Source organism: Lissotriton helveticus, chromosome 1_1 (genome assembly GCF_964261635.1).
Source record: "Lissotriton helveticus chromosome 1_1, aLisHel1.1, whole genome shotgun sequence".
NCBI lineage: Eukaryota > Metazoa > Chordata > Amphibia > Caudata > Salamandridae > Lissotriton > Lissotriton helveticus.
This window is the reverse complement of record NC_136057.1, coordinates 543,261,372-543,285,573: the sequence shown is the minus strand read 5'-3', so window position 1 is coordinate 543,285,573 and position 24,202 is coordinate 543,261,372. Positions and strand designations below refer to the sequence as shown.

The window sequence follows — 24,202 nt, the reverse complement described above, 5'->3', positions numbered from 1 at the left end:
TTGTACTGAGACGTATGTTTTTGCGTCCCAGACTTCCCCACCGTTTTTAGCTGCTAAGGGTACGTATTTTGTGCGCTATGATAGAGCATATACATGGTTGCCCCCTGATTTTTTGGAAACATGTTATGTTTCGTATCTGTTGCCCCCTACGTATACTGCAGCGGCAGATTACCACAGAACTAGAGTAGTTAGAGGTGTCTTCAGTAAGAAAGATACTTCAGGACAAGAATTGGGAGATTTTCTTAAGGGTTTCCTGCCGGTTTGGGGACTTATGGTTAATAGTAGGAACATACGGCAATTGACGAGAGTGGTTGAGTCCACCATAGTTGAGACTGCCGGTGCCCTTAGTAATTTGACTGCTGAGCTCCAATCGGATCGTCTTATGACGTTGCAGAATCGAGTTGCGTTAGACGTCATACTTGCAGACAGAGGAGGGGTATGTAAATTGATTGATTGATGGTGACCGCTCAGCCCTCCACAGGGCTTGGTCGCCCCACTCACTGCTGCCGCTCCTGCCTGCCTTTGCCGCCTCCTGCCTGCAGATTCCTTCGCTCGCTGCCCGCTGCTCCTGGGAATTTCCCGCTGCTCCTGGGAATTTCCCGCTGCCCGCTGCTTCTTGGAATTTCCCGCCGCTGCCTCCCTGCAGCCCCGCCCCCCTGTGATTCCATTCGCCGCCCGGCTCCCGCCACCCAGCTGCTCCTCCCTCCCGGCTCCTTACTTAAGGGGACCACAGAGTGTGACCGCTCAGCCCTGCACAGGGCTCGGTCGCCCCACTCACTGCTGCCGCTCCTGCCTGCCTTTCCCGCCTCCTGCCTGCAGATTCCTTCGCTCGCTGCCCGCTGCTCCTGGGAATTTCCCGCTGCTCCTGGGAATTTCCCGCTGCCCGCTGCTTCTTGGAATTTCCCGCCGCTGCCTCCCTGCGGCCCCGCCCCCCTGTGATTCCATTCGCCGCGCCGCTCCCGCCACCCAGCTGCTCCTCCCTCCCGGCTCCTTACTTATGACGCCCCCAGAGCGACTGCGCAGCGGGAGCGCCGATTGAGCGCCGAAGGTGCGCCAAAGGTAAGTCCGTCTGCGCCCGTCCGCGCCTGGCCCGCGCCCAGCGCCAGGACCCCTGGCCCTCCCCGCCGAGGCAAGACGACCCGACTGACCTACGACGCCGCCACTCTCAACGCACTCAATGCCGGCCGGACCCACGCCTGCTGCCGAGCCACCCCGAGACGCACCCACGGACCCTTCACCTGCTGCACCTGCAAGTTCACCTGCCTCCGAACCTGCCCCACACCCGCCAAGACAAACACCAGCAGCAACCACCTCAAGTGCATCCTGATCAACACCCGCTCCGTCCACAGACACGCCGTGGAACTCCTGAACCTCCTTGACGCTACATCACCGGACGTCGCCTTCCTCACGGAAACCTGGATGAACGCCTCCTCTGCACCCGACATCGCCATCGCCATCCCGGACGGGTACAAAATCATCAGGAGGGACCGCATCAACCAAACCGGAGGTGGCATCGCCATCGTCCACAGGAATAACATCCGCATCACGACCGACGCCAACGACTTCTTCGCAGCAGCCGAACACCTCCACTTCCAGATTCACACCGACCCTAAGACGATCCTCAGAGGCACCCTCGTCTACAGACCCCCGGGACCACGCACACAATTCAGCGAAGACATCACAGACTTCATCAGCCCGCACGCCCTCCCCTCCACTGACTACATCCTCCTCGGGGACCTCAACTTCCACCTGGAGAACAACAAGGACCGCAATACCACCGCCCTGCTGGAAAACCTCGCCAACCTCGGACTCAAGCAACTGGTCAACACCCCCAACCACTACGCCGGCCACACACTTGATCCCGTCTTCTCTTCCAGCAAGTACATCACCTTCAGCCACCCCACCGGACTCCACTGGACCGACCACAGCTGCGTCCACTTCAGCTTCAAAAGATCCACGACCCACCACCACCCACAACAGGTACCTCACAGGAATTGGAGCAGGATCACCGCAGACCAGCTCACCACCTCCCTCAGCCAGAGCCCACCCGCCAACACAACGGACCCCAACGAAGCAGCCCGCAACTTCACACAGTGGCTGACCGCCTGCGCCGACGACCTCGCGCCACTAAAGAACACTCCCAGCAGACCCAGAAGCAAAAAGGCATCCTGGTTCACCGACGACCTCAAGGACTCCAAGAAGACCTGCCGCACCCTCGAGAAAGCCTGGCTCCTCGACCGGACCACCGACAACATGACCGCCCTCAAACACGCTACCCGCAAGCACCACCAGCTCATCCGCACCACCAAGAAGAAATCCCTGAAGGAACGACTGGACAACAACGCCCACGACAGCAAAGAGCTCTTCACTATCGTCAAGAAGTTCTCCAACCCCAGCATCGGCACCAACGACATCACTCCGTCACAAGACCTCTGCGACTCCCTCGCCTCGTTCTTCCACCGCAAGATCGCCGACATCCACAACAGCTTCGGCGCCCCACCCACGCACCCAACCGTCGAACCAACGCCCCCCACCGCCACCCTTCACGCCTGGACCACGGTGACCACCGAAGACACAGCCCGCACGATGAACACCATCCACTCCGGATCACCGACCGACCCCTGCCCACACCACATCTTCAACAAGGCCGACTCCACCATCGCACCCCAACTCCGGAATATCATCAACGCCTCCTTTAACACCGCCACCTTCCCGGAGAGCTGGAAGCACGCCGAGATCAGCGCCCTCCTGAGGAAACCTACAGCGGACCCCACCGATCTCAAAAACTTCCGCCCCATCTCGCTCCTCCCTTTTCCTGCTAAAGTCATCGAGAAGATCGTCAACAGACAGCTGTCCGCCTTCCTCGAGACGAACGGATCCCTCGACCCCTCGCAGTCGGGCTTCAGAGCCAACCACAGCACCGAGACCGCCCTCATCGCAGCTACCGACGACATCCGGACCCTGCTCGACAAGGGGGAAACAGTGGCCCTCATCCTCCTGGACCTCTCCGCTGCGTTCGACACGGTCTGCCACCGCACCCTAGTCCAGCACCTCAGCAACATCGGTATCCAAGAGAAGGCACTGGAGTGGGTCATCTCGTTCCTCGCCGGAAGAACACAAAGAGTCCGCCTCCCCCCGTTTCGCTCCGAGGCCACCAAAGTCATCTGCGGCGTCCCGCAAGGATCTTCACTCAGCCCCACCCTCTTCAACATCTACATGAAACCTCTCGCAGCCATCGCACGCCAGCACAACCTCAACATCATCTCTTACGCCGACGACACCCAGCTGATCCTCTCCCTCACCAGAGACCCCGACACCGCCAGAACCTGCCTACACGAAGGGATGAAAGACGTCGCCGAATGGATGAAGGACAGCCGCCTGAAACTGAACTCGGACAAGACGGAAGTCCTCATCCTGGGATCTTCGCCCTCCGCCTGGGACGACTCCTGGTGGCCCCCAGCCCTGGGCACCACACCCAAGCCAACCGACCACGCACGCAACCTGGGCTTCATCCTGGACCCCTCCCTCTCGATTACCAGACAAGTCAACGCCGTCTCCTCATCGTGCTTCAACACCCTGCGTATGCTTCGCAAGATCTTCCGCTGGATCCCGACCGAGACCAGGAAGACTGTCACCCAGGCCCTCGTCACCAGCCGACTGGACTACGGAAACGCCCTCTACGCCGGAACCACAGCCAAGCTACAGAAAAGACTCCAGCGCATCCAGAACGCCTCCGCCCGACTCATCCTGGATGTCCCCCGACGCAGCCACATCTCCAGCCACCTGAGGAACCTGCACTGGCTCCCCGTCGACAAGAGGATCACGTTCCGGCTCCTCACCCACGCACACAAGTCTCTCCACGACCTGGGCCCCAAGTACCTCAACGACCGCCTGACCTTCTACACGCCCACCCGCCAGCTACGGTCCACCAGCCTCGCCCTCGCAGCCGTACCACGCATCCGAAGAGTCACCGTCGGAGGAAGATCCTTCTCTTACCTGGCTGCCAAGACTTGGAACTCCCTCCCCATCCACCTTCGGCTGACCCAGGACCATCTCGCCTTAAGGAAACAACTCAAGACCTGGCTGTTCGAGCAGTAGCATACCCCTCCCCCCAAGCACCTTGAGACCCTCCCGGGTGAATAGTGCGCTATACAAATGGCATGATTGATTGATTCAATCGAGCTGCTGCATTTTCATTCCAGACAATGCTCCTACAGTGTACCAGGCCATTTCCAAGCTACATAAGATCTCCGAGTCTGTACACATGGATGAAGGAGATTGGTCGTTGATGGGATGGTTTTGGAGATTGATATCCACTTGGGGATGGAAGATTCTGATGATCATTGGGATGGCTTTAGCGATTATTTTCCTGTTCTGTCTTTGTGTGCAGTGCGCTCCTGCTATATGTGGCCTCTGTGCTACTACGTGTGCAAGGAGACCTGCCCCAAGAGAGGTACTAAGTAATAGGATTATGCTCCAGCAACATCTTGATGATCTGATGAATTTAGACCTGGACTCAGATTGGCGTGAGTTTAGGTTATTGCCTATGTAAGGGCAAAAGGAGGGTCTGAGGTTCCGTGAATTCTGAACCCGTTACATAAAGGTCATAGTTTTGTTACAAATTTGATATTAGCGAACCGTAACTAGTTAGTGCAGCAAGTATGAGTGTTTTCATCATGTTAGACCGATGGATTCACTACGTATTTAAGGATTTCGTTCTGAACCCTGGGGTTCCATTTTGTGTTTGGCAGCCATTTTGTGGTTGCCCTCACATAGGCCGATGACTGTGGCTGAACTAGTCTTTTTAAGGACATGTACACCTTAGCTCGAGTTTGTGCTGACTCCTGATTGACCTGAGTGAACTGCCCCTGTTGTCTGAAGCTGACCTTGTTAAACCAGTTCCTGCCCTTTAGCTGATCAAGATTAAGGATCAGAGCACAGGACATCATAAACTTTTACTGCACACAAATATGCCTTATCCTACTCTCACCTGTTTCTGCTCCTTTCTTTATGGTCTATTTATGATTGGGTTGTGCCTTTTTTTATTATGGGTTCGTTCGACCTGTCTAAAGAAGAATGTTGGGTTTGACCGATGATTGATCATGGGCTGGGCAACTGAAAAGTGGGTTTTACTGTCATGCGATACCTCTGGTGTGGATACATGTGATTGGACAGTTTGTAAATGTTAGGTATTTGTCTGGAATGTGATTTTTGGCATAAAAAGGGATGACTTGCTTTGTAAAATTGAGCAGTCTCCTGAGAACTCATACCGTGATGATTTCTAGGACTTCTGTTACTGGCTGCAGCCAATAAATTTGATCTTTGACGCCACCAAGAAGTATCCCGTGTCTCTGTATTCTAAGACAGGTGAACCCGAAGACTTTGGGCGTGCCCCTGGCGCCGCTGGGTCTTAAATAACCCGGTTCTTCACACCAAGGAAGTGTACTTGCTCCATTCTTGTTTAACCTTCACCTTAATAGTTTAGGTGAGACCCTTGTAAGCAAATGTACTGATCTACCTCAAGTCAGGTATCGATCCATCCCAGCACTTTTTTATGCTGATGACTCACAATTTGCCAAGTCCATGCAGAACCATGGTCTAAATGAATATCAGCAAAACCTTTGCAATGAAACTCTGGAAAAGAGCAACATCCTGCTGAGACTTTTTATAGGGGGTACCAAAATTATGTTTACACCTACCTTTTCATATCTAGGTATTTTATTCAATAAAGAAGAGAACTGGAACAGCATGGTTAAGTCGAGGAGGCTTCAATTTGTTAAGATGATTGTGGCCCTGTTTGACTTCTCTAGGAAGCTGAGTATTAAATACCCAAGAGAAATGATGACCATTTACAAGGCCAAATGTAGCCTGACCGCCACCTATGGGTCAGAGTTATGGGGTTATGTGAATGTTGATTCACTTCAGACTGCGGACAACACTTTCCTAACGTATCTCCTTGCCCTCCTGAAAAGTTGTGCGACCTTTGTCTATCATTCCGAACTGGAAGCCCCCTACTTAGCAGACTTGATTAAGATCCAGACAGTCTTGCTCTGGCACAAGTTCTGGACTTCCAAATACACTAAGCTTAACCACTCTATTGTAGAAGATTGCCCCAGACCCATGTCTGCATTTAAAATTCCCTGTCTCAAATTTGTGTGCAATTTTCTGGTCGGTATCGGCCACCCTTAGTACTCAACCACCCAGAGCTTTTGACTAGTATCTCAAGGAAAGCCTTAAAGATGAAATGTTACTCGAGGAATTAAGGCTATCATCTGAGATTAATAAACCCTATGGTTTGAAGAGACAATTGATCTTCACCAGCTATGAAATGCAACCGTATGTAGCCAATGTACATGATCTGCGTCATAGATTCGTATTGACCCGGCTTCTGCTGGATATTTTCCATTATTTAACCAGTTTCTCACCCACTAATAACTGGCAGCATGAACCAGTGAAATGCCCATGTGATAATGTGTCCATGCAGAGTACCATACACATTCCATTTCTCTGTAAATATTACTCTGACATGAGGAAATGCTACATTAAGCCCCTGTTAAAACAGCATGGCTTTTTGCAATGCCGACCAACTTTTATTTATATCCAATCCTTCTCGAATTTGTATACATGTTTTTTATTGTTACATTTTTATTTGCTGTCATAAGATGTAGGAAGCTGATGTAGAAACGTTACAGATAACAAGAGGGTATTCCTATTTGTTTTTATCCTATGTGTTTTAACCAGTGCTTTAAATGGGCCGATACTGTCCGGTACGAAGTACCGCCCTTTTTTATTTTGAGGAGGAGAGTACCGGCACTTCTCAAGATAAATGCGATACCTTTAATTGGAGAGTACCGGCACTTCTCAGAAACAAGCAGGTACTCTGGTACAGATTACCTGCACTTCTATTTTACCATTTCAAGCACTGGTTTTAACTTATTTTTAACCGGTTTTAACTCACAGATGTATCTATTTGTGTAGCTTTTTTTTTACTTGACAAGCAAAAGGGGGAAATGTATGGCAAAATGTTAATTTTTTGCGCTCCTAAGGTAATTATAGAAAAGTTTGAACCTTTCCATACATTTTTACACATTTTGAGCTGCTGTCCCTTTTTTCATTTTTTTAAACTGGCCTGTATTAAACCAGTTCTAACATATTTTTTCAAAATATATCGAACAGCTTTTTTGATGGGTTTAATTTTGCACTAGAGACTCTTTCCATCCTCAGTGTTTGCAAATGCTCTCCCTGTCTTCTGAATCATCTTTACTCAAAAGATTTAAGTCGTTTTTGGGAAAGGTAATGGTGTGACCAAGAATTATAAGGAATAATGTACCCCCAGCTGCTAACGATAATCCTATTGCAAGTCATCTCAGAGTTTCATAACCTTATAAAATAGCTCAGCCTTCGGCCTCTTTCCTCTATATAGTCACCAAACTCCTCCGTGACTTGCAATATCTTTTTGATGTACTTCACAAACCTCACCAAACATGTCCCATGTAGGCCTGACTACAACCAACACCCTTTCAACCATGCACTTAGAAGGGCACCAGGGAACAACATAAATCAGAACACTTCGGAGTGGCACTAGGCTTATGATACGCCATATAAATAATTCAACCTGAAAAATGGTATAGACCTCGCAGTGGATGTGGAAAGCGCTATATAAATACCAATACAATATAATTATATTACGATTGAACTCTTGTACGAGCAGCACACTTGCTAAAAGGCTGCTTGAACATGTGTCAAAGTTACCCTGCAAAGTAGGGCCTCACTGCTAGCCGCGCTGCCGTTGTAGAGTTTCCTCTCAGCGGGAAACCGTTAAGAATAGAGCCTGGGCCCTCAGGGGAGGCGAGAGAAGTACAAACCCGCTTCCCCTTCAACTAGTGCAGCTTCTGCGCCTCCTGCACAGGCCCCGTGTCCACTTTCATGAGCTAAAACATGCAGAGGCGCACACATACAGAGAAGCCTGCCTATTAGTTAAAGGACGTGTCAGCCCCAATCCCGGATCCGTACAGTGCAGGAAATGTCTCCTCTTTTAAGTGCAAAACCATAACATTACCATTTCCCCAAGTGCTCTCTGTTTTAGGCTGCTTTCCTAATTAGAGGGATGATAACAGCTCTGCTGATTGGCATTATAAAAGCACTGGTTTGGCTTCATCTGTCCCAGGTGTGCTGTGTGTGTTTTTTTTTCCCTTTTCCTCCTCACCGTTTCAGAGCCTTTGCCTCTCTTCCTTCAATTCTTCCTTAAAGTTCTCATCTGAGGAATTAATACAGATAAAACGACATTAGAAAAAGAACCTCCGATGCCAGAGCTCATCACTGCAACCTTTTATCAAAAGTACAAACTATACAAGTTAGTTTTTTCCACCCTTTTGTTTCCGAGGGTTAAAAAAGAAAAAGGGAGAAGGAGAAAAAAAACTGGAGCTGTGTCAATGGGCTGCGCGCGCGCCATTAAAACTGGCGTCACTACAAAGGTTAGCAGATCTAACTGTCAATACCGAGAGTGGAGTGGAGTCCGGCGAGGGGGGCGGGGGGAGCTTTTGTGAGAAAGAGATACTTTGATATTTTGGAATGTTAGAAGGGTGAATGTGAAAAATTGGAGGTTGGGGATCTAATTACCCAACCATAATTGGGGGCTAGGGAATAAGTTGCAGTCCTCTCAACTCACCGCAGATCAATTATGTTAAGAGAACATCTGTAAGTAGAACGTAATGAGGTCCATTAGAGCGCCGTGTACAGCCTCCTCTAACGGTACTTGTCAGCTTCTTGGATGAGCTGAAGGAAGCCGCTAACTAGGGACCCGGTGAGGTGTTTAAATACTGGAGGAGAGAGCTGGCCCGCTCAGGTCTGGCGCGTACTTGGGAAAGGGAAGGGAGCAGAACAAGGACCAGGGAGAGGGGGAAAGGGCGGGAGGCACAGGTGATCGTTTTATCAGTGCGGCTGCGGGTTTTTTTTCTTTTCTTTAAAGAGAGGGGGCGACGGCTCTCCCTAACGTGGGAAGCTTTCTCACATCTTAACTTCGCATAATCCACGTCGCGTTTCGCTCGTCCTTCGCGCTCTATTGAAACTGAAAAACGAGAACCTATGAGGGACCAGGGGCGCCTTTAGTTCCTGACGGAACGCGTCGTCGACATCCAGGGCAAGGCGCCGGGCACCGCCAGGGTATTCTGATTTCATTTGCAGAGACCTTCTGTTATTAACAGGTAAAGTGCTAATTAATTTCTGATATCCCTAAATTAATGGATGTGGTACTTTTGGTTGTGGGGTGGGATGATGATGATGATGATACTAGTTACAAAATAACTTGTGTGAGGAGAGGGAGGGGTGGGTAACAAACCCTTCTGTCAGATGCAAAGTGCTGTGAAACCGGAGACGCCGGATGAAAGGCGCTATTCAAGAGGACGCTTTATGGTAATTGTCAGTGAGTGGTGGCTCTGGTTTTCTGGAGAATAGTAATTAGGTCGTTAGAGACCAGTCCGAGAGGCACTGACACTATCTGTCGAAGCGCTATGTAGAGTTACTGCGGTCGAAACTCAAAATGTGTGTTTTATTTTTTTTTCTAATATTAACCTTTTTGGGGGAATTGAGATGGGAAGGCAAGAAGCATTGATGTGGTGAAATTGGGGCTTACTGTGAGTTAATTGTGTGTCCTCTCCCCGACCCCCTTTTGTTTGCCGAGTGCAGGCATGGGATGATTACATTCCACCTCGTGCTCACGAGATCACCTCTCGGGCACTTGGATTTAATTGTCGCCAGTCACTGACGCTGATCACATCAGAGCCTTAAGGGGCCGGCCTCTTTCTTCATGTGCACCAATTTTTTGTTTGTCTTCCCCACAATCCCCCATTAGGTGTGAATAATGCATGATTGTATAGAGAGTGGGGAAAACTGGTGTTCCCCTCACCCTTGTTGCACAGATTTAAAAAAAAAAACTCTCTGTAAATTGCATGATTGGGGAGATAGCCTGCTTTCAAATAATTTAATTCATGACAAAACCTAATTACTGTCAGGTAATACCCTGTCAGCTTTAATGCATTTCATCAGTCATAATGAAAAGAAGAGCATTTTATGACCCATCTAATTATCATTGCATTTTAAAGGGAAATGAATGGCGTGGCGCTGAATGTTAACTATTGACTTCATTATATCCTCCTACGCACGACGTGCGGTTGATTTTCGAAGTTTTCTCCTGGTGCCCCTTCTTCTGTTAGATAAAGCAACTGAGATCGCAGGGGTCGATTTGAGGGCGCTAAGTACTTAGAACTGGGAGATTTGAGCCTGTTTAATGTGTGGTACCGGTTGGCTGTTAATACCAGAAATCTTATTGTTGCCACACTCCAAGTGGGGGGCTTATTGCTGCGAATGATGTCACCTTAGGCGAGGAACAATCCCGTCATGTAATTAGTTAAATGATTTAAACAAAGATTTGCATAGAGGCAGCAATCAGTTGCCATGAATTAGCGAGCAGCAGTTGCCAACGAGTAGTAGCGGATCGGGGAGGGGGGCTGCAATCTCATCTCCTTGAACATAACTAATTTAATTGTCCTCATTAGCTGTACCATTTGTTTTGCTGTTATTTCTCGCGCGCACGCACACAGTCGTTTCTTCCTCCTCCTTTTAAGAGCTTTGGTAAGGGGTTGTGCAGTTCGGTGTGTTTTCCTGTGCAGACAGCGGTGGGCAAACACTCTTCTTCCGGATGTGTGAGTGAAGGAGTCCAGTTGGTGTCTTCTGAGGAGAGAGAGAAGGGGGGACGGGGACAAGCTGAAGGACAGACACTTCCTCCCAGGGGCCTCTCTTTAGACTGCTTCCTCGGCCATCCTTGCCTGCTCTCGATCAGGTCGGTGCCCGCGGATGGTGCCGTTTCCAGGATGCTTTACGCAATGATCGTGAGTTCCCTTAGTCCATGGAGTGAGGTGTGTAGCGCCTCTTCTGGCCTGAAATGAGGAGCTACGTGTTCTGAGTGGTCAGGCACGGGTGGTTGCTATGGAATGCTGGTAGAGAAAGGGGTTGTTAGGGGCAAGGGTTACCAGGGGCGAAAGGAATGGGTGTGTCGCTGAAGGCCTGCAAGCACTTATGTGTAGACACTTGAACTCTTGTTACCACAAGTCGCGACTTAAGGTGTATCTTTACTACGGCGACTGAGCTAGGGTTTTGGTGGGGCTTTCACGTCACAAAAAGGAGCAACGATGTTTAGTACATTGCAGTTGCTCGAGGTACGAAGATCATTGGAGTTACTGAGAACCTGGGGGGCCTGCGTCGTGAATAGCTCAACTCCAAGATGAGGCTTTTAATAGTGGAAAGTCTAGACTGCAACAACTGTTGGTCAAAGCAGTGTGACCTCTGGATTGGAGTGCGCTTCCGTTCCGGGCATAGAATCATCCACAAACATTACAGAAAGACGGCTGCCATTTCGACGCACTCCACCCAAATGGGCCCCTTTAGAAAGACTTCCAGCCTGCTGTTCGTGAAGGACCTTGTTCTAGTACAGCAGCTGACTTTAAAATGTTACCGTCGGTGACGAGGGGACAGAAGCACGTGCCCGCCTGCCGTATTTGTAGGTGCAAAGCCCCCCCCCCCCCTCCCCGAAGGATTGAAAAGGACATATGTCTGTGTCTAGTGCACGCGCTTTCACTGACTTCACAGCTAGCTTAGTACAGTTGTATTATGCAAGCCATCCTGCTCTTGATTGGGGGGGGGGGGTGATTGATTTGCTTGCATAAGGACGTGCCAGCGTTGTGATAAGGAACAACGTAAACGGGGTATGACTGCTCCTGGGAAGAGGCAGGTGGATGGTTAAAGTTTAATGTTTGGGGTGGTTATAACGCCATTAGGGGAGGGTCTTTTAGGCGGTAACAACGGTCAGAAGTCATAGGTTACTGCGGGAGGGGGGTCTCGCCGATCGTGGTGGGGAGAGTTAACCGGGATAGATAACAAGGCCGCTATGAAAAGGGAGGCGAGAGGATGCGCTGAGAAGAGAGGTGTGTATAAGGGAGGGGCGTTCTGGGGCCATTAGGAAGAGTGAGGTAAACACGACTCTAGAGGAGGGGGCAGCTGCAGGAGCGGGGGGTGGGCGGGGGTGCGCTTAAAGGAAGGGGCTGCCGACTGCCATGGTGTTGTTTGGCCCGCCGCGTGCCTGCCTGTGTGCTGCCCGAACTCGGCCGGCTCTGCACCGCTGGTGACCTGTCCCCCGCGCCACCATGCCTGGCTGGTGAGGGACCGAAGGCACAGATGATCAAGCCCGGGTCCTCGCAAGCTGCCCCTGCTGCCGCTACACTGGGTGAGTTGTCTGGAGCCGGGCTGCTCGGTGGGGGCCAGGAGCACAACACCTGTAGCTCGGCTGCGGTGCGCAATTACGCGCAGCTCCTGGCGGAGCTCATTATTTTAAAACTTCAGCCTTGCCGTGGCCGCTTCAAACAATGCCTCTGCCTGACCTCTCGCGCGGAGACGAGCTACAAAGCCGCCGCCGTGTCGGCTGAATTGCCTCCTCTGCGTGGCCTAATTGAGGAGGTAAGTGAGGCAGGAGGACTCTCCGCAGCCCTAATGAGGTAGACCCCGGGCAGCCCAGGGCTCCGCTCTACAACTGCTGCCTTTTGTTTCTAAATGAAGAGCCCGCTCTGGTGAGAAGGGCTGCTCGGAAATCCTTGGGAGGCTTCATTATTTTTATGATGAGGCATGGAATATAATGCTGCCATTTGCAAGATGCTGATCCGGGGAGGGAGCGCAGCGCCCGAAGCTGGGCGCGCAGGCAGAGTTTACACGCACCTGGTGGGATAGCAAATTATTTTGGCATTTTCAATTAGACTATATAATGTAGATAGGTAAACTTTCAATGCCTTTTAGAGTCTAGCCTTTTCAGAATCGGTTTAACCTCCAGTAAAACGCCTGGAAACAGGTTTGCTGCTTTGCACGAACTCACCCAAGCATTTCGGTGCATAGACAGAAATCTGAACTTAGAATTGCCTACGTTTATTTTAGCTTCCCGTGCTAAGATCTAGGGTTGTTGTGGTAATTTGGCCACGCCCTCTAATTCTCACTCGCGCACACACTTACCCTCGCTCCTTTATCCCTCTCGCACACACACCAGCACTGAACGTTTCCCACATAAACAAACCCTTGCTTTCAAATGTAATGCAAATGACAGGCTAAAAGTGAACAATGGACCGGCGCCTATTTGAAATTCACCCGACTGCAGCGCATCTTGGACTGCATTCTCGGTTCTCCGATGTGAAATACCAAGTTATATTTTATGGTCTTTTTTCTCCTCTCCTATTGAGCATGATATGGTATGCTAACGCTGCATGTGACAGTTTAATCAAACCCATTTGTTAGCAGCCAGCTAAAAGAGACCAGTGGGATTATAGGATTACAGGCGAGTTAGGGAAGCATGTGGCTTTGTCATTTCGCCATCATTTGCACACTGCTGCCACATGCGCGGGGCTCTGTGCGTGCGTGCGTGGAGCGGGTGACACGCTGCTGCGCTCGGCTCCGGCTGTCAGTCTGAACAATAGGCAGGCTCGGTGTGTCTGCATACAGCTGTTCCCACGAGCTCCAGACGGGGACAGCCTGCAATCAATGAGCAGTCAGTCGGACACCCTCCGACCTCCTCAAGCAGCCAAGCCGGGCGTCCACCGAACCGTCTAAGCAGCCAGGCGTCTTCTGAGCAACCAGGCAGTCTCGGATCCGTCTAAGCAGCCCAGCGTTCTCTCAGCATCCAGGCAACCTGCGATCCGTCCAAGCAGCCAGGCTTCTCGGCATCCCGGAGCTCGGTGTCATCCAAGCGGCCAGGCGTTTACCTAGCAGTCGAGACTCCCGGCTAACCAAGAGATCCTCCTAGCAGCCGGATACCAGCCGACCTTCTCCAGCAGCCAGGCGTCCTCTCAGCATCCAGTCGATCCGTCCAAGGAGCCAGGCGTCCTCTGCGTGTCCAGGAGCTCCGGATCACCTAAGCGGGCAGGCTCACCAAGACATCCTCCGAGCAGCCTGCCACCCTCCAACTGACCCACGCATCCGGGCTCCCATAGCAGGCGGGCACCTTGCGTCCTGCCCCAGCGTCCAGACTTCACTCGCCTGCCAGGAACTCATTCACACCCTGCAACCCAGGCATTCAAGCATCGGGGATTCATTTACTACCAAGGCGTCACCCAAGCAGCCAGACCATTTCCTGTCCCTCCTTCCTGTTAGACAACATCCTACTGTCCGGCACTCTTCGCACCCGAACACGTCCCACCGCCCAGGCACTCGCTGGCCATCTTTCAAGGCAGGTCCCTTCGCGACCGTACCAGCCGCTCAGACATCCTGTCAACATCCCCGCATCGCCAGACCAACCCATGCAGCAAAACGAGAAAAGTTTTGGTAAGACTGCGGGCCTGCTCCACCCCTTTGCATTGCCTGTTTATTATGCACTAGAATGGTGCGCTTTCTTGTTTAATTAGGGCTCTTTCTCTCTCTCTCTCACTCTTTCTCTCTCTCTCACTGTCTCGTCCTTCCTATTAACCTTTCGCACTACGCCTTCCCTTCTCTCGGCCTGTGTACCTCTGCCCCGTTTCTTCCAGGAAGTCTGCAATGAGGCTGCTGGTTACAGCTTCGAGAGGCTGTTATGTTAAACAATTCTTGCCCGCTGCGACCCGGAGCAAACACCGTTCGGTGCTTTCCAATGCCTGGTTTGGAATGTCGCGTCACGCCGAGCTGTACACTGCCCCTACGTAGCAGTAGGTTACATAGTGCGAGCTGTGCGTCTCTGTATTTCTGTTTCTTTATGCATGTGAGCGGCATCAGAATTGAACTCAGTCTTGCAAATCTCTTGTTGGCCTTTGCCAAGCACTAGCACTTTGCTGCCATGGTAACTGTAATTAAACTGATAAGAGTGGAAAAATGTCAGTATCTCCGAGCCTTACAGCTGCATAGGAGAAGGGAATCGAATTGGTTCCCAGCCCTTGCTCTGAAAGAAAACAGATTGAGGTGAGACTGGGGAAGGGGTGCTAGTTTAGAAAGCAATTTGAGCTTCTGAGGTGGTTTCCCCACTCCCCGGCTGGAGGCTTAGGGAGGGAAGCAGCCCGCAGGGATGCTCTGAGCCATTGAACTGAGAGAAATTAGTTTTTTTAGGCCAAGTCGGGGTTTGAAGCGGGAGGGGACGCTGGCTTTTGTTTGGTCTCCCTTGTCAAATGAATGAGCACTTTGGCTACATTTTCTATTTAGGCTTGCGGCGGGGAGGGGTGGAGGGGGGCTTGCGTTAGTCCCAGTAGATGCTTTCTTTTATCCCCTCTGCCTCTTCCCTTTACCAACACTTGTTTGGGATGGCCGCGCTGCCTCAGCCCAACCCAAATTCGCAACTTGAGAGAAGTTTGCAGCTGTGGACTCGAGGAGCACCAGAACCGTGTGCGCCCAGGCCGAGCATTTGTGTGCAAGTGTATATTTATGCTGCGCGTTGTGCGTTTGCCGTTACTTTGTGTTGTGTTAAGCAGGAGTCCGCGACTGCTCGGATGAGTGGCACAGAACAAGAGGGCATAATGGGCTCACTCAGGCGTTGGGAAGCGCACAAAGCGATCCAGGCAATTAAAAGCTCACCAGAGTTTAAATGGAATGGCTCCGCTTCTCTCGGCACAGCGCGCTGAACGGGCTATTATGTGTGGTGTTTTTAATTATGATCGCCCTTAAACTGCCACATAACTCAGAATAGAGGCGTCTTGCGGACAAGAATCATTTCCGCGAGTTTGCTGTTCGCGTGCCCACACTGTCCTTCCGCACGCCGGAATTTTCACTCCTTGTGGAGACTTGCGGTGTGAGGTCTCGCAGTTTATTCGCGGGTGTCATTTTAATCACCCTGTATTTCTTTTTTGTTTCCTTTTGGGATGGGACCGAGTGACAGACGACGACCCTTTGCAGTGTCGCCCCTTGTTCTACACCCAGCCACCAAAACCAATGCTGATTTATTATCAAAAGCTTCTCTTGCTACATGGGCCTTCTGCAGCACTTGGCGCCTTTCTGTATTCCATACTCTGTTCGTATTAGAGCACTTGCACCTGGGGATGCCTCACTGCCTTGCACCTGTGTGCGCCTCCCAGGTTCAGCCGTGGGAGCCTCTTGTGCTCGCCTCCCTCCCCCCCCATTGTGCTCACCTCTCACCACCCCTGTGGTCTGTGCGCATCAAGTCCACCGTCTTTTCTTGTGTTAACATATGTAATAAATATATTTTAAACCTTTATAGGTATGCCATGTATATAGTTTGTAAAAGCTTATTTCACACTGTCCTATTTCAAATGTTTAACATTTTCATGATCTGCACTCTTTTATCTTCAGTACCTTTCTTTTAAATATGAACTAGTGTTAGGAATTTGGAATAGTTGTCTGCCTTTGTGCTCTACAGACTCTCATAGGCTTTTGTTCTGCGGTGTTTTTTGTATCAGGTATACAAATGCTATCAGTCCAGCCAGACACCAAGCCGAAAGGTTGTGCTGGCTGCAACCGTAAGATCAAGGACCGGTATCTTCTGAAGGCCTTGGACAAATACTGGCATGAGGACTGCCTGAAGTGCGCCTGTTGTGACTGCCGCCTGGGTGAGGTGGGATCCACCCTGTACACAAAAGCCAACCTGATCCTCTGTCGCAGAGATTACTTAAGGTAGGATTTCTCAGCTTACACCCCGATGCCCGCTAGATGTGCTTCTGAAGAATTTGTATGAATCAGTCTAATCGCCCAAAGGTGCCCCCTCCCTTTTTTGTGTCTTATAATATCTACTAATGTAAACCAAGTTGTGGCTATATCTATTAACATGCATTTAGGTTTTTTGTATTGTTCCCCTTTGACAAGTTTCCCTTCTCATGGCAAGATCAACTCTGCTTCAGTTCTCTCTACATTACGATTTAACAACTGTAGGTTCTCCAACGAATTCTGCAAAGATTACAAATGGCTTCCAAAATATTCGACATCTTTCTCACACTATTGATGAGTCTTTCTTAACAGCTTTAGAAATTTGTTGAGAGAGGCCGTAAAAGTACATGGAATCCTTCAAACATTACTTGATCACTGATTTTATAAAAATAAGTTCTCTTTAGTTAGTACTCCTGTATTGTTTTGTCATAGTGCACTGAAGTATAGAGCATGTACAAAGTATATGTTTGAGGGTTTCAATAGAGTGAAGCAGACCTAGAGGGCCTGAGAGCGCAGTGCAATAAGACATAACACGTATATATATGTAGGAGGTGTTAAAAAAGGATCAGCATCTGTACAGTTAGTTTTTTTCATTTAAAATATACAATGAAGGAGTGCAATAAAGTGTCAGTAGGCTAGCCGTGGTGGAGGGAGAAGTTAATGGCAGAAGGCGCATTGAGCCCAAAGGTTATTTTCAGAGTGGTTCGATAGGATAGATTGGGGCGAGGGGGACTGGGAATAAAGTGCTGATGAGTCAACGTAAAAAGGAAGGAGTTTGGGGATTTATAAGGGAGAGGCAGCAAGGTGATACAGTAATTTATTTATTAATTTCTTGGAAGTGTTATTTGTAAAATGGCTTGTGAGGTTTATGTGATTATTTGTATTACTTCAGGACAACATGATATAAAATGTAGAATTATTTATAAGGAGTCCTGAAAGATAGTAATAGAGTATATTAAAACATTTAAAAACTGTTTAATGTAAGTTTACTCGGACACTCAAGCCAATTGGTAAGCTTTATTGGTTGTGACAATGCTTGAACTCTCACAGGCGACTTTGTATTGTGAGTGCAAAAACTGGACAGCTAGGAAGATTGATGAAGGAGCATCAGGCAGGGATACAGACTGAATACAAGGGTCCTAAGGTATTTATCTCCAATTAGTATGTGTATATGGTCTTCCCAGCATGTTCTGGAATAAATACCTGCCTTCCCATAGACCTTTAACCCTTGTGAGCAAGTAAGCTTTCTAAGTTCATAGACATTGGCAGTTTTGCTATACTTCATAATATGTACCAGAGCAGGCCTATTCATGACTTTACACACGTAAGCTTTCAAACCCAAGGACCTCCTTACAATCTGCAACCAAATGTCTGGAACTGCACTGAGAAATTAAAAAATTGTGAACATTCTGCAAAAGGTGAGTGCATTTGGGGACAGTTATTTCAGACCCTCTGAAATATTCTACATCAAATAGTTTGTCCATGGTGTTAGAAATGCTTTTAAAAGGGGGTAGTGATGTCCTATTCTGTCAGACTGTGCTTGGTGGTCTGCATGCAGGTCCTCTGTTGAAACTACATTTATCATTGGAATTGCAACTCCCTGCTTTTATCTGAAGGAGAGAGGTGTGAATGAGTGGAAAGTGTGAACTGCTTTGTAGCAGTCTCTCAGAATGTTGAAGCTCAATGGGATTTCATGTTGGGAACTCTTCATATGTGCCATCTGTGGTGGTGCTATTTGTTTTGGTGCTATTTCTTAACATGTCAGTTTTCTGTGATATTAATTTTGCCAGTGATTTTATCTCGCTGCTTTCTAGACCAAGTAAGATGAGACGTGGAAAATGCATTAATGGACGCTACAGGGTGCATGTCATTCCAACAGTCGATTCAAACAAACCAGAACGAAGTGCTTCCTATAGAACAACATTGAGTTAGGAAGGTGTTTGATACTTCTATCCCAGAAGATCATATGCCCATGCATAAATATGCTTGTTAGATGTTTGGATCCAGTGTTCAAATGGAGGAAAGCAACCGTTTTTTTCTCTCTATTTTTAATTTCAAGTTCGCATGTTAGCTGTGTATAATGAAATCCTAAAGGGAGAACGTGTTTTTTTGCGTAGACTGTACATTTAACCCCACCCAATAATACATGTAGTTCGTACGTTTAATAACACTATATGGCCAGTTTGAGGGTAGATTTTCTAAAACTAATGGTTAGGGTCCTGTATTTTCTCCCTCCTCTCCCAATGTATTATACATTTAGCAAGACCATATTATGACTTGGACGATTTATGTGGGCTATAATAGCACTGCAAAATATTTTTTTTTCTTCAATTTCTTCACATGCAGGATGGGAACAGTTGTGTAGAAGGGCTTTTTAAATGCACACAACTCTCTGTAGACACGTTTTCAGTTGTTTTGATTAAAAGCACATTATTTCACTTGAATGAACAAGTTTACTTTGGCTGGAGGGAAATTGTGGCTTAACTACCAATAGATATAGTTATTCACTTCTAGAAGTACTGCCATATCATTAATTCTCGCCGATATTGGACATTGGCTGTTTTGGGAATGCTTGGGATATTTTCCATACCATAGGAGAGAAAGTTTCTCCCCTTCTTTTAGAACCAACAACTTGTTGCTTCTTTGAGCTAGTGGACTCTTTCTAACAATTACATGGATTTTGATTAATAATGCAAAGCTTCAAAACCTTTGTAAAACATTTACACACAAGATCTCAAGATCTTTAAATACTTGTGTACTAGGGCGCTGATTGATGAAAGAAAATTGAATTTTGATTGAAGCCTATTTAGATCTTCAAAATGCCTTTACTTATATTGTTTTCTTTTTTTTTTTTGTGCTGACAAATCTTTGGCTGAATGGTGATTCGTTATGTTTAATTGGATTTCCGCCGTATTTTTTTTGTTGCTAAAAACATAAAATCATTTGATCAACTTACCTGCATGTAAATGGAGTATAGTAGGGTGAAGCACTTTGTCTTTCATCAAACATTCAAAGAATTATTAAGACCTGCATATAAATCATCTGTATATTTTTTGGCATTGAAAATTGTTTTGCAATAGTTTTGAAAACGCAATTTATGCTTTGAAAGGATACAGGTCCTATTCACTTCTGCTTTCTTGAACTGGATTTTAGAAAGCATTATAAACTGGCTTAATAACACTTGTGCTTTACTCTTTAGAAGACGTTTTTGTGATTCTATCCATATTTCCTCCATAGATTTATTCCTGTAAATGGCAATAATAATTCCTGACTTTGAATGCTGTAATCGGACAGACTATCAAACTATGATTATGCTATGGGAAGTGCTCACGTCCACGACAAATAAAAGCCATTTTATTTATTTTGAAAATGCTGATATTCATTGAGCGGCTAATGTTATGATCACCCATTAGGTGTGTACAAATAAAATAGGTTTTCTGTTGCTTGCAATCAAGCTTCATCAAGTCCTGAAAATAGATTTTGAGTCTTGGATTATAGCTAGTGGTTGAGGTCTGACAAGATCAGCACTGTAAAAGGGTGCTTTAATTATATACAACTCTGTTACTCTTTAATCACATCTAGACATTTTCTTTTTTACAGTGCCGACCAATTGTGTAATTAAGTACACGTATAAATGACATTCACTGCAGTGAATGAGTTCAACGCATTTTTAACAATATACTTGCCCCAATCTATTTAGTTATGGACGTACAATGTTGTGTCTGCCTCGAATTTGGTTATGATATAAAATCGCAGACTGCTAGACGATAGGCAACAGTGTGCTCTTCTGTCCTTACTGGGAGTTTTAACCTAATGGGTGCTAAACTAGACTTTTCCCCTTGAGTTTTTATAGTTTCTGTGACGTTTGTCCTTGGCAACCAGACAGCATCTAGCCATCGCCACTTTATTATTTGAAGCTCATTAGGATGACCCTTGTATAACTGCACATCTAAACACCAAGGGAGCTTGACTTGCAGACTTAAGAAATAGGGCAAATGTGTTTAGACCACAAGCAGAAAGTGCTAATTGATTACAAGTAATTTCATGTTTATGTAGAGATGCCTATAATTAATTTAAAATTGTGAAATGTCTTTACTAGGTCCTTCAGTTACAAGCTGCACGTTTTACTAAGCAAGCAGCTGGTTCAACAACCTGTTACATTAATAAGAATGCATTTTTTTTCGTCCTGCATTCCAAAGAGCACTGACCACTTTGGTTTGTCCTCTTGTGTTGGAATAAAAAAAAATCCGACTAGACCACTTTGAGGCATGGAAATATGTTAAGGTGCTCAATGTTTCCTTTGCACTGACATGCCATTTAGAAATTGCTAACTTTTTTTGTGTACTGAAATTCTATTTGAATCAATTTTCACGTCAACTTGCATTCCAAAGGAATTATCCCAAAGCCCTCTTGATTGTATAAGAAGAGGCTGATATGATAAAACATTGAAAGATGAAGCTTTGCGTGAAAATAAAAAAAAACTATTTAGAAAGTGGTTCTCTAATAGCCTTGCATCGATGACAGAGGCACAACTGCACACATGATTTGCAGGACTACAGTCTTTCTGGGAATCCTACCTCTTTAACTTACCAATATGGAAAGTACTTATGATTGTAAGGCATTCCCAAATAGGTTGTGCAGTAACGGTATTGATTCTATTTCTATGCAGCTTAATTCCAAATCGATGTTGCGTCATTGTTCTAAAAGGGGAACAACTGACCATACTATTTTAAATGTACCTTTTGCGGCTCGAATTCTTTAATTTGTCTCCTAGCTTCCAGGTACCCTTTTCCTCTGCCTCATTGTGTTTCCTACAGATCTTATCAAATTAATCACTTTCACATGGGAGACTACATTTTACACGATCTTGTTTTCATGAGATAATAGTAATTGGTCGCCACTCTCTCACTAGGTGTGCGATAATTCTTGCTTCGTACGCATGCCCATTTACTAGGGAGAGTTTGCCCCGGCAGAATGCCTACTTCAACATTCAGGAAAGTACCTACAATATGCAAAAGAAGGGATCAAGTTCACAAGCTCCAGTTACAACAGCTAGCCAAGACATTTATTGCTATGCCACCTTGAGTTACTTGTGTAACATACTGTACATCATGCCTTCTCTCCATAAAACGCTTCTACACTTTAAATATGATAGATCATAGACCGGATTGGATGATTAAAATACCTTTGCTTTTGCAGGAATCAGCAAAAAATTTAGCAAAATATAAGTAGAACTTCTGCCATGTTTTTGTGCATTGTAATAGATCGGTCGTACACTTGATATAAGTAGGGACTCATTTTGTAATGGCTGCCTCGTGGATTTGTTGGGCACTATACCGGAAGCAAGATCCCTTAAAAAGCACCTGTGAGAGCTCATAACACATTTAATTGAGGAGAACATGAAAGCAGCACATCTAAACGCCACCACCTAAATCAAGCCAGGGATCTGTTTTGCCTATCTGTTTGTCGCTGATCAATCAGCTTAGCTAGGTCTTTCGTTTTTGTGCTGGTCATGCAGTATTTCCTTTTCTTCAGGTAACAAGACAACCATGACTGAAGTACATTTCGAATCTAAAACCTCGTTAAACTAATTTACTCAATGCATCTTGTATTTCTATTGTTTCACACCAGATCCTTTCTTTGTTATATAATATGAATCGGGAATGTGCATTTATCAATAGGCCACAAGCACTAAATACATTTTTGCCTGACCGTGGATAAGAGTGTACATTTAAGTGTCTCTCTTCCCCTATTCGTGCTAATCGGCCATGAAATCCTCCTTTTATAGACTGTTTTGGTAAAGCCAGCTGGAGGCGCTCATCAGTGGTTAAACTTTTGCTTCTTTATATGGTGCACATTTGCTGCCTGTCACAAAACTACAATCCTTGTCATGTCAATCCTAGTGTTTGAAGATGATTTTAGCGCCGGGCTTATTCTCAGCCCTTCCTCTCTTTAGCATATAAACTGGCATGGCCCATCAAGTTTCCTTCATGGGTTGTTGGATTAGTCAGATGTTTTGTGCATTTGAGCCGATCTTCTCTCTACGATGACTATGTATTGAGGCAGAGCTAGTTTGTCGAATATTTGTGTTCTGAGGCTATTCCTACGAGATCATGGGTTACTGACACACATGCTTTCTAAAGCCATACCAGACAGAATAAAAGTTCACCACTGGTCATCGAGATTTGAACTTGTAATGCAGATGCCCCTGGGACCAAAGCCAGAGAGCAATGCAACTCAGTACAGTCATCGTGAAGCGGAAGGCTCCATCTCTTAATTTGTTCATAACGTTGCTTTACATTTCAGATGCTCTACTCATCTTATCAGAGGGAAGTTAACTCCTTATAACAGTAATGCCTCTTCAAAATATTTGGACGTATATTGATGCTCGGTGAAGTTTGTGAATTTCACAACACAGAGGGAGATTCAGCTAGCTTTCCCTGTATACCTAAGATTTTCAAATAAGCTGGTGAAAGAACTGATCTCGATAAGACGCTGTCTGTGTGCAGAGTACACTTTGAATGATTGACAAAAAATAGTTCCGTTACCTCTTTTTTTCTAAGTGTGGTACCGCCCGTTCTCACTCCATCACCACCATTACCCTGTCCTGAAAACTTGGTCAAAGAAAGGCTAATAACAGGCAATGGAGACTAAAACATTAACCAACTTTGCTTGAACACGGACAGACTGCTGGAAAGAGTATTGCACAAGACATGGTTTGACTTTACATGTTCCATGTTTATTTGCTGTGTAATGCATATTGTTTGAATGCATTTGCCAGTTTGCTGAATCTTGACCATGTTTTTTTCGTTCATCTCCATTCTTCCTAAAATGTAGCAGCAGATAATGCGTCAACCACACACACACTCTGCTGCTCTATATCAACTGCTCCACACTCAGTCCTTCCTAGTGGCACTGCTGACTGACGCAGCAGTAGGTTTGTCTGCTAAACGAAGACCCTTGTAGCATCCACCTTGGGTCAAATGCTAAGCCATCTACTTTGACAATAAGTGGGGCATCATGGTGCAAGGTGTTCTGGGTGGGGTGAGAAGAAGCGCTCACCTTGCCAGCTCCAGCAACACAAGTGATTTGCCAAACACATTATCTTGCTCACTTCTGTGCAGTAGCCTGTTTACTGAATGGCCTGCTATGATTGCTGACAGAAGAGAAGAAAGCAGGCTAGAGGAATAGCTGAGTGAAATTTGGATGGACTCTGACCAATTGCACCTTTAACATTTTCTGACCCAAAGTCGGCCAATAATGTAGGACTGCTTTGTTCACTTTTGTTTTGTGATCATCACTCTGGTTCACATTATATCATTCTTGACTGTGAAGCACGTGTGTGGTCTTTTTACTTAATTAATTTTCAAATAGAATACTGAACGAAATTCATAAAACTGTATAACGTTCTATCAGCCATATGCTATGGTTCAGACTCTTTATATCAATGACAAAAGGCCACACAGTTTGCCTTTTATCATCTACACATCCCTCAGCTATTCAAGAGTAGCCGATCTACTTCTTTAGTCGTAACAGTAACATTTTAATTTACATT

General features: G+C 46.8%; 1 protein-coding gene across 7 annotated transcripts in view; it reads left to right on the top strand.

Annotated features, from left to right (window-relative positions):
* The first annotated feature begins 8,273 nt into the window (after positions 1-8,273).
* Positions 8,274-24,202, top strand: part of LMO3 (LIM domain only 3) — a 101,490-nt gene continuing 85,561 nt past the window's right edge. Inside the window, exons 1-2 of one of the 7 annotated variants that reach the window (XM_078654356.1) lie at positions 8,274-8,474; positions 16,404-16,617. In XM_078654356.1, the coding sequence (XP_078510482.1) occupies positions 16,412-16,617 (206 nt within the window). In that variant the 5' untranslated portion in view covers positions 8,274-8,474; positions 16,404-16,411. Of the gene's footprint in view, positions 8,475-8,741; positions 9,204-11,953; positions 11,979-12,111; positions 12,278-12,482; positions 12,508-14,194; positions 14,353-14,909; positions 14,959-16,403; positions 16,618-24,202 lie in introns of those variants that run through there. The other 6 variants (XM_078654339.1, XM_078654324.1, XM_078654316.1 and 3 more) reach the window with 6 other exon arrangements.